The 11291-nt window shown below is 40.8% G+C and overlaps 1 protein-coding gene across 1 annotated transcript; it reads left to right on the top strand.

Moving 5' to 3' along the window:
- The first annotated feature begins 421 nt into the window (after positions 1-421).
- On the top strand, positions 422-4804 carry LOC110913497. Its single transcript, XM_035984284.1, has 7 exons — positions 422-757; positions 926-1401; positions 1546-1772; positions 1869-2017; positions 2830-3312; positions 3647-4208; positions 4365-4804. The coding sequence occupies exons 1-7, from the start codon at positions 422-424 to the stop codon at positions 4802-4804; spliced, it is 2673 nt and encodes an 890-aa protein (XP_035840177.1).
- The last annotated feature ends 6487 nt before the right edge of the window (positions 4805-11291 follow it).

Genomic DNA, 11291 nt, shown 5'->3' with positions numbered 1-11291 from the left:
TTATCGTTGAATATAGCGAACATAACTAAATCTTTTAGAAACTCATCGCAGGATCATTAATTTCGACGATCATCATTCGAGCGAAATTACTGATTATCAGCGAAATAGTGTCCAGTGACCCTTGAGCGAAATTATCGAAGGCGACTTCGAGAACTGTGATATTGAACCACAGCGTTCTTATCACGGTAATCGGCGAAATTAGTCCAACTAACGTTTGTGTTGTGTGTGTCAGCGGAATTAGCTTGTTCGCTCGTGCAGGACAACCTAGTGTGCCAGCGAAGGTTGAAGACCAGCAAGATCTGTCAGCGAAATTGCACGTGCCTCTCTTGTCTTCGGCGAAATAAATTCTTTCACTAGTTTCCAGCGATCTGTCAGCGAAATTAGCTTCTGATCAGCTTTCTTTTGTCAAAATCAAGCAAAGATGTCGTTGAATCAACTAAGTCCAATTGTTCAAGCGGAACTTGAGACTGGAACCACTACTCGGCCACCAAAGTTGAAAGGGGCTGAAGACTTTAGCACTTGGAAGACTCGCATTCAGTCGTTCTTCGAGTACACAGACTACAATCTGTGGCTCTCTGTCACCGCTGGACCCCACATTCCAACGGTTATTCGAGGAGATGCGGTAGTTGCCAACAATGATGCAACTACCTTTACTGATGAAGACAAGGCTCTAATCCAACGTGATCGTCGTGCTCATGCTGCCTTAACCATGGCACTATCAACTGATGACTTCAACATGTTTGAAGAACACCGAACTGCAAATGCACTCTGGAATGCATTGATTGAGTATTATGAAGGAAATGAAGAGTTGATCGAAAGCAAGAGAGATATGGTGCAGAAATAATATGACATGTTTTATGGAGTTCGTGGAGAAAGTCTTTCCGATCACATCAGTCGCTTTCTGAATATGATGACCAAAATGAAGAAGGCGGGAAATCCTGTCACAAACCGTGCTGCAATAAAGAAGCTGCTAGATTCACTTCCCAAGGAATGGAGCCTACAATGCATGATGATCAAGAAGGATTTCCTCAACAATCCAAATCCTGTCACTCTGTCCGACTTGATTAACACCCTAAGAGCCTTTGAAATGGATGTCAACAAAAGAGAGATGAACACTGCTGGTTACCCACCAAAGTCAACTCAAACCTCTGCCGGATTGAAAAACGTGGCGTTTCTTGCTTCAGGTGGCATCACTCCACAAGCTTCTGATTTAATCTATGCAAACGCTTCCGCAAGCGCATCGAAAGCTCCACAACCCAGTGAAAAGACCATCACGTTTGGCGATACACAAGCGTTGAAGGTGTCTACTGAAAACGTGGCACTTTTCAACATGTTTCTAAGCAGCTATGAAGCTTTAATGTCTGGAGAACTGAAGAAGGAGATGCTCACTGCCGAAGACATGTATCAGGTTGATCCAGATGACATGGAAGAAATGGATCTAAAATGGCAGATGGCCATGATCACTTTGAGGTTAAAGAAATTTCAAGACAAAACAGGAAAGCGTTTGGGTCTTGGAAAAGCTGGTTTTGACAAATCTAAACTTAGGTGTTACAACTGCAAAAATCTGGGCCATTTCAAGCGTGATTGTCCTCTGTTGAAAGAAGGAAACAGTGAAACCACTCCTGCTGTAAAGCAAATCACAGTTGAAGAAAACAAGAGCAACGCGTCTCCTAGCACGCCAAAAGCTTTAGTCGTTGAAGACTATGATTGGAGTGAAGAAATTGCTGAAACTAAGGAGCAAGTCAACAAAGCTCTTATGGCAAAAATCTCAAGCGAGTCCTCACTCAAGCAGTTTGAGAAATAGACAGCTGGAATTCCAAAAGGAGAAAATGTTGCTGACAAAGGTTTGAAAAGCATTCTCACTTCAGTGGAGCCTGAAAATGAAAAGAAGTGTGGAGAAGCAGAGGAGCATGCTTTGAAAGAAGCATCTGATCAAAAGAAGGGTAAGGAAAAGGTCCCAGCAGCCGCCATGAAAGCAGATTCATCAAAAGAGAAGGCTGACAAGGACTTAGTAACAGTATTCCACTTAGTTTTAAAGAAAAATTATGCACACCTGCATGCGTTGATGTCGTGGCACATTACAAGTCCTTAAATCTAGAATTTGAGAGACAAAAAGGCAAAGCTTTAAAATTTAACAACGAGCTTAAACAGAATGAGGCTGCATATCAGAGAAAGTTGAATTCAACTTTAGCTGAAATGCAAACTCTAAAAGAATTTGTGTTTAGAAAAGATTTTATCATTAACTATCTCACTGAAAGATTAGAAAAAGCTTTGAACGAAAAGGATAAATTACAAATTATAATAGACAAATGGAATGTCAGTCAGAAGGCCTTTACTGACATCAAAAACTGCCAACGACCAATGTTTGTGAAATACGGGATTGGGTATAAGGATAGGCACGGAAATGAAAGAAAACTCTTCTTTCCACCACATAGCAAAAACTATGTGCCTATGCCGACTCCTCATCCCGAAAACGATCTCATCAATGAAAAGGCCTCTGTTGAACAAAATGAGTTTTGTGAAAATGAGACAACCGCTAACTATTCTATAAGTAATGCAGATCCCATTGTGTGTAAAGAAGATGTGTGCGATGAGGATGGAGACTGCGGCGGTTCAAAAATAGGAATTGGATATTCAGGCGACAGTTATTCCACCGTTAACTGGTTCGCCTGGAACTGTTCTTGGAGAAACAATATTAAGGATGAATGCAATAATTTAAGTAGGATGGATGACTGTAATGGCCGTGTGCCTAAATTTAAATCTTCAGATGACTGTAAGGGCCATGTGCCTACATTTGAGACCCATGATCGTGAACATTGTGTGTCTAAGTGTCATGATTTGAATTATGCGTTTTGTGATGATAAAGTTGTTTGTGAATCTCCTGTATTTGTGCCAGAATTGAAAAGGAATAGTTTTGGAAAATTCCTCACAGAGGAGATTCCCGAATTTATTCCTTCTAGAACAGGTATGAAAGACTCAGAAAAGAGCGTCACTGAAGATCATGGCAATGAAGACTCAAGCATCACTGCCTCAGAAGATGAGCAAAGATCAGAAAGTTCAAGTGAAGATCAAACAACAAGTAGTGAAAGTCTCGAATCCTCAAGTGAAGATCAACCCACAAATGATGAGAGCTTCAAATGTTCAAGTCCTGAAACCATTGAAGACCAAGACTCAGAAAGTTCAAACAAAGATCAAAGCTACAATGAGTCAAGTTACAAAGCAAGTGAAGAGCAAAGCTCAAGCGAGGACAACACGTTTGAAAGTTCATTCGATTCAGACAGTGATGAAGAATACTCAGAAGATGAAAGCAGAGTGGACAAGAAAATGAAGAAAGAAGAAAGCTCAAGACTCTCATCACATACATCATCTTCTAACACCAAAAGACCCAGACATAAAAGATGCTTTCGCTGTGGTCACTTAGGACATACGGCGAAACATTGTAAAACCAAGAAGTTTTCTAAACCAGAATATGATTTTCTTACAAACGTCACATATCAACTAAATTATCTTAAGAAGTCTGTTAAAAATCTGGTTGAGTCAACAGCCTATTTTAAGAGGCCAACGTGGGTCAAAACCACGATATATTCGAAATGAAGCAAATCTGGGTTCCCAAAACAAACTAATTTGATATATTTTTGTATATTAGAATAAACTCCAGAAATGGCTCCGTATGCTCATGGAGTACATCTGGCATGTGGACAGCGGATGTTCAAGACACATGACTGGATTGAAGGAACTTCTGAAAAACTTTCGCTTCATCGATGGTGATTTCGTATCTTTCGCTGGAGACGAGAAAGGAGGAAAGATCGTTGGAGTAGGAGATGTGGTGTCTGAAGCCCTCACGTTGGAGAATGTCAACTATGTTCCGGAGTTGTGCTACAATCTCATGAGTGTCTCACAAGTCTGTGATAAAGGAATATCAGTGCTTTTCAATGACATGGAATGCTTGTTCCTCAAGCCTAGATATGTTGTTCCTGCTGAAATGATCATGCTCACTGCTCCAAGACAAAACAACACATACGTGCTCAATATGAAAAATCCCAAGACAAACGACAATCGGACCTGCTTGATCTCTAAGGTTTCAGAGTCGGAGTCACTGCTTTGGCACAGGCGATTGGGGCATGTAAATTTCAAAAATATGAACAAACTCTCTAAGTTAAACTTAGTAAGAGGTCTTCCAATTAAAGAATTCCCATTTTCTGAAAAATGTATAGCATGCGCCCAGGGAAAGCAACACAAGAAATCGCACAAGTCCAAAGCAGTGAATACAATCACTACACCTCTTCAATTGATGCATATGGATCTTTTTGGTCCAATTAGTGTTAAAAGTCTTGCTAAAAGTTCTTACTGTTTGGTGATCACAGATGATTTGTCTCGATTTTCATGGGTCTATTTTCTTGAAGCAAAAAGCAAGACAGCTGAAGTTCTCAAATCGTTCATCCCGCTGATTGAAAACGTGACCAAACTAAAAGTGAAGTCGATCAGAAGTGACAATGGGTCCGAGTTCAAAAATCAAACCTTCATATCCCTCTGTGCAGAAAAGGGAATTCATCTCCAATACAGTGCAGCCAGAACTCCCCGACAAAATGGAGTCGCTGAACGCAAGAATAGAACGTTGATCGAAGCTGCACGAACCATGCTGGTGGATTCAAAACTTCCAATCATCTTCTGGGCAGAAGCCGTAAATACGACATGCTATGCTCTGAACAGGGTACTCATTGTAAAACCACATGGAAAGACTGCATATGAACTTCTCTTCAAAAGAAAGCCGCTCATTGACTTCTTCAGACCATTTGGTTGTTAGTGCACCCTTCTAAACACTTAGGAAAATCTCATCAAATTTGAAGCAGTGGGTGATATATGCTACTTCATGGGGTATTCATCCACACAGAAGGCCTACCGTGTTTACAACAAAAGAACGAAGATGGTGATTGAATCTTACTATGTTGATTTTCAAGTAGGAAACTACACCAACACCGGAAGTACTCCTGATTGGTTCTATGATGTGGGTGTGATTTTTAACACCTTTGATATTCCGGAAGTGGTCCCAGAAACAGAACCTGTTGAAGACACTCAAGTTGAACCACTGTTTGACTCATCAGACATTGGTTTAACTCCGTTTACCACCCGTCTATCTCCATCAACCGCTGATCCTATTCTGGCTGTGAATGAAGCAACTGGTGACACTTCGACTGAGAACACCCAAGAAAACGGTGCTTCTTCTTCACAGGCGAATGTGGATGAACCGACTCAAGAAGATGATCCACCAGTGATTTACGTGGACGAACACTTCACCAACCTTCCGCAGCAGATTGAGTCTCTGACAATGCCAGATACAAGATAGATCGAAATCATCCTCTTGAAAACGTCATAGGCGCAGTCGAAGAAGGAGTGCGTACACGCGGGCAGTCGTCAAGCATCAACAAAGGTCACTTTGCAGCCTTTCTTTCGCAATCCGTTCCATGAGACATCGAAGATGCTATTCAAGACTCCAGTTGGGTCCAGGCCATAAAGGAAGAGCTATCTCAATTCAGGAAACTTAAAGTTTGGGAATTAGTAGATTTACCTGAAGGAAAGTTTCCAGTTGGTACTAAATGGGTCTTCCATAACAAGATGGATGATCGTGGAGTGGTAATCAAGAACAAGGCCAGATTGGTAGTACAAGGTTTTCTTCAGGAAGAAGGGATTGACTACGAGGAAGTATTTGCTCCGGTTGCACGACTGGAAGCAATCAGAATATTCCTGGCATATGCATCATATAGAAATTTCAAAGTTTTCCAAATGGATGTAAAGAGTGTTTTTCTGTATGGGAAAGTAAAGGAAGAAGTCTACGTATGTCAGCCTCCATGGTTCGAAGGTCCTCATTTTCCAGGTCGCTATTTCAAGTTGGACAAAGCGCTCTATGGTCTTCACCAAGCTCCACGTGCTTGGTACGAAACCTTGTCAACTTACCTGTTAGAGTGTGGGTACACCAAAGGAAAGATCGACATGACTCTCTTCACCAAGAAGATCGGGGAGGATGTAATGCTGGTTCAAATCTACGTCGACGATATCATCTTCGGGTCAACTAACGAGGCGTTGTGCAGAGAATTCGAGACCGTCATGAAGGCAAAATTCGAAATGAGCATGATGGGAGAGCTGAATTTTTTCTTAGGACTAGAAGTGAAGCAAAAGGAGGATGGGATTCTTATTCATCAGGCCAAGTACATTCGGGATATTCTCACGAAGTACAACATGAACGACTGTAAAGTTGCAAGCACCCCATTCGCCTCTTAGACAGAAATCACTCTAGATCCTCAAGGAAAACCAGTAAACAAATCCTTTTATCGCTCGATGATCGGTTCTCTGATGTATTTGATGGCTAGCAGGCCGGACATTATGTGGGCAGTCTGTCTTTGTGCTCGATTTCAGACAAATCCCAAGGAATATCATGAAACTGCTGTAAAGCGCATCTTCCGCTATCTCAAAGGAACTCCTAAACTAGGTCTTTGGTATCCTAAAGATAGTAATTTTGATCTTATTGCCTATTCTGACAGTGATCATGCAGGTTGTAAAGTAGATCGCAGGTCTGTATCAGGAGGATGTCAATTCTTGGGAAATCGTTTGATCTCATGGCAAAGCAAGAAGCAGACAACGGTGTCCACCTCAACCGCTCAGGCAGAATACACCGCGGCCTACAGTTGCTGTTCACAAGTTCTCTGGATACAAAATCAGTTGTTGGATTATGGAATCAACATCATGAAGACTCCTATATCCATCGACAATGAAGCATGTCTGGGAATTGTGAAGAATCCCATACACTACTCAAGAACAAAGCACATTGAAATTCGAATTCACGCAATTAGAGATGCCTACGAGAAGGGGTATATTCAAGTGGTGCCAGTGGATACAACACAGCAGCGGGCCGACATTTTCACGAAAGCTTTTGATAAAACCCGATTCAACCAGCTGGTAACCTGGTTGGAAATGGTTAATTTCCTTGAATGGAAATGAATCTTGTGATCCAATTTGTCCGTAAATACTATTAAAAAAAACGTTTGTTGAGAGTAAAACAGGTATCAAAAAATGTCGCCCACCAAAAAGATTTTCTGTTTAAAATTTTATTTTCGGGCAAATGGACTCACGAAAATAAAGATTTTAGGGGGGATATATTAAGAAAATCCAAAAATAGATGCTTAAGTCTGACTCCTGCTAGAGGAAGTTATAAAAAATTGCTAACACTTTGTCATTTCTTGCAAAAACAGAAAACAAAAAGAAATCGGGGTACCAAGCAACGACGTGTCGGTAGATTCAGCAACACCGACGAGTAAACTGCTGTTAGGGAGCAAAACATAATGTCTACACAAGAATTCTGGCTTTTTTCAGGCATTACGCATCTCAGTGGGTAACACGTTGCGGCATATGGCTTAATGGTCTTGAATCTTGCGTTGATAGATTGCCAAAGTCTGAGATTTCGGGTCTTTATATTGGTATTTCATTCGGAGGATATCATAGTTGTTCTTCTGCTGCATCCAGATACATGCTGACCTAGACGCTATGATATTCTTTTAATAATAAGTGCCTTATAAAAAAAAGAAAAAAGTCCAAACCCTTCCTAATAAGCGCCATCTTTGGCCAAAACCCTTCTCATTATAAGCGCCATTTTTGGCCAAAAACCTTGGATAGATTAGTTTGGTCACTCTGCTGTACGGTAGTACTGACCTGTTCACCGAACTATCTGTCTTAGCCCTCGATAGTTCTTGGGATCTCTGTTGTACGAAAGTACAGACCTGATCTCCGCTCTATCGTTGAAGAGAATGAAACCAATATACTGACCAGTTATGAGGAATCGTTGTGCATACCTTGATCGCGGGGGTATGTCCTGATGTGGGACTCACGGGGGTGTAATGATTCTATTCTCAATAGCTTGTGTGGGGGCCATCGAAGACTTGTCAATATTACCAAAAACATGATAAAAGCGCTCTCCGAAGGCATGTTGAAAGAAGGATGCATGGATTTAAGCGGACAAACATACTGGCGGTTTTTCTTATGCCCTGGTTAGTATATAATAATAATAATAATAAATAAAGAAATTGGCAAGTGTCGGCAATATGATCTTCAGCAGGTGTGTCGGCGAGCGTTGAATGTTTCAAGAAAATCTGCATCAAATGGAACCTCCCAGAGCTGGAAATTCGAAGTTCGGAGTCAAAATGGTCCAAATTCAATCAATTTTGTGAATATTTTAAAATAAATAATATTTTAAACAAAACTGGGCACGTTTTACGAGAAAGTTTGAAATCAAGTAGCGAATTTAAAATTGTTTGAAATCCCTCTATTGGCGGCGGAATTAAGATACCAGCGAAATTATAATTTTGCTGGATATCAAAATTCACATATAAATATCTTTCACAACCGTCATTTATCCAAAGTTTTTCAAAAATCCTTCACCTTCCTCGTCTCTAAAAACCGAAATAGTTTCTTCTCCAACACTTTTAAACCTTTCACAAGATTCATCTCATTCAAGATCACAAGGTACACTTTATAGTTAATCAACATTCTCATTCTTCGCATTCATCAACCCATGTTTTCGGTGATCAGTTCCATTCTTAGATTCACTAACATTTGGATCTTTGCTTTATAGTCAAATTCTTCATAAATTGTCGAAACTGTTGATTGTTTATGTGTTTCAAACAGTGAAACCGAACGAACAGAGACATCGGAAAGTTTGTTTATGCTTAGACTTATCTGAAATAGACATTAATCAATCGATAAAATCGGTTAAAGGGTTTTAGAAGGGTTTTGTAAGAAATCCATGATGACAGCGAAGATAGCGAATTTAACAGGGAATATCAAAAGTCTCGAACGCGAGTTCGAGCAACCGGCAAAATAGTCTATTTCGCCCGAAAGCGATCTAGACTATTACCTTGGCTAGTAGATCCTTTCCGGAAACAAAACTCTGTCATCGCTTAAGTTCGCTAGCGAAACTAAACCAGTAACCATACACTTGACCTGAGTTTGATGCCGACAAAGTTATCCGGGCCACTAGCGAGCTCAGCGAAGACAAGAGTATAGTCTGTGAGCGACAACAACGAAAATAGCGATAATGAACGTCTGGTCAGTCAGCGAAATCAGCGATGATCAGTCATCATTGTTGATCTAAGCTCCGGATCTCGATCACCAGCACCAGCGAAGGCAATTTATGACCCGGGAGCGAAATTATGCAGAACTTAATTTTTTTTAATTAACAAATTTCTTTAATTCTTTTAACCAATCTTGTAAATACTGTTTGTGTATAGTTTCTCGTGTAAATATTTATTTTCTCAAGCTCTTTCTAACTTGCCTCGTTTTTCGTGTCAAAAGCAGTATGGTGAAGAACATAGAATGGGATAAAACGTCGAAGCATAATCAAAGCATCAATCTGGATCATGTGCCACAGGATTTTGAGGATGCAACTAGATGGGTTCGATCAAGCAGAATCGGATACGCGGTCGAAACAGCTGTTAAAGTATACAAAACTCACATTCGAGAGTTCTGGGAAAACGCAAAGCCTGAAACTATCAATAACACAAGAGGGATGTCTTCAACTGTGCGCAACAAACGAATAGAAGTGACTGAAGAAAGAATTTGCAAAGTTTTAAAGCTGCAAGACAATGCAAACGACCCAATTTCGCTAAAGAAAGATGATATCTTGGATGGATTTCGGGGAATGGGGTATGTTGGAGACTTTCGACACAAGAACGAGATTAAAAGAGGTGGACTCACAAGGGACTGGAGGTTCATAGTTCACGTATTTGCTATGAGTTTAGTTCATCGCAAAGGTGGGTTCGACGGATTAAATCTGGAAAGGTCAGCAGCTATGTTAAATTTATGTGTGAATCAAATGTTCAACATCTCTGGCTTAATCTTCAACAATATGCTGGAAAATGTCAGTGGGCCGACTTGGGCGATGTATCCAAGGTTCATCCAAATGCTAATCAATGACCAATACAAGGATGCTCCAAACGATGGAGATCTTTACAAATTTCATGTTCCTACAAGTCGTCAGTACACAGAAATCAAGACTAATGAATGGGTGTTGTTACACGACTGGATGTATCGAGCTGAAAGATTGCCTTTAGTAAAGGAAGCGTATAGAATATACAAGGAGGCTATTCGAGAAAAACAGCAAAGAGCTGCTCAAGAGCAAGCTGAGGCAGCTGCAAAGGAAGAATGCTTGAAATTAAAAGGAAAGAAAAGCAGGCTGCTGAAGATGAGCCACCTAAGAAGAAAAAGGCTTCTGAAAGTACTGAAAGATTCATGGGTGCAAGCATCAGGGCGGCCGAGTCTGAAGAACATCGTCAGCATATCAGAGATATGAGAGAAATTCACGCACTGCAAGAAAAGGAAAAGAGGGAAAAGAAACTCAAGCGAAAAGAAATATCAGCCTCCGAAAGACCAGAGACTGTTACTGAAGAAGTTCAATCACTGAACGATTTCATAGATGCGTTGATTGTTGATCCTGATGAAGCCTCAGCAAGCAAGGGTTCGTCCAAGGTATCTCCTGTTAAGCCGATCAGGTTCTCAAAGCCACCGGTCCCTCCACAAAGGGTTCGTCCCTTTCAAGAACTCTACGATAAACTGTTAGTGCACCTACGTCTGCTGACTACGTCTTCCATCAAGTCTTGAAGATTGAACAGATCAGAAATGACACGGATACCTAGAAATGCAAGTTGTATATGGATCGCTTATTAGTCACTAGTCTAGGACCGCTTATGTGTCAGTAATGGTCTGGATCGCTCTTAGGGTCATGTAGTTGGACCGCTTTTATGTCACAATGTAGGACCGCTCATACGTACATGTACGTATGAGCGGACCAGCTTATCTATAAATAGGGGAGCGATCCTAGCACATAGTTAACGGTGTAATCTTCCGGTTGAGCCACGAAGTGCTGCCGAAGTGCTGTCAGATCGTGTAATATTGCAAGATATCAATAAAACAACAATATTAAAGTGAATACAGCTTCAATAGCACCGAATTATTAGTTTCCGCCTCTTAATTCGGATACGAACTACTCTGAACGACTCAAACAGGTCGGAGAACGATCCTACAAGTGGTATCAGAGCTCAGGAGGAGGAGTTCTTGCCATTTTAGCTGCATTTCTTCTGATTTTCTACACTTTCTTCACGTTTTCAAAATTTTTCACGGTGAACCCGGCTCAAAATCGCAAAGTACGCTCGGAATCATGAACTAATAAACCCTTGAAGTTTTCAGATCCAAATTCGACCTAGAAAGTTGATTTTTCGGTGGTTCGTTCTTTCGGATTCGCTCAAAAA

This window comes from Helianthus annuus, chromosome 15 (genome assembly GCF_002127325.2).
Source record: "Helianthus annuus cultivar XRQ/B chromosome 15, HanXRQr2.0-SUNRISE, whole genome shotgun sequence".
Lineage (NCBI taxonomy): Eukaryota > Viridiplantae > Streptophyta > Magnoliopsida > Asterales > Asteraceae > Helianthus > Helianthus annuus.
The sequence above is the reverse complement of the archived record's forward strand: the minus strand, read 5'-3'. Positions and strand labels throughout refer to the sequence as shown.

Bases quoted from the DNA above. Each gene is read 5' to 3' on its own strand.
- LOC110913497 (XM_035984284.1), top strand. From the start codon at position 422: ATGTCGTTGAATCAACTAAGTCCAATTGTTCAAGCGGAACTTGAGACT. The intron at 758-925 runs GCAAATGCACTC...ACCAAAATGAAG, and splicing joins TGTTTGAAGAACACCGAACT to AAGGCGGGAAATCCTGTCAC. The intron at 4,209-4,364 runs GTATAGCATGCG...TGGTGATCACAG, and splicing joins ATTCCCATTTTCTGAAAAAT to ATGATTTGTCTCGATTTTCA.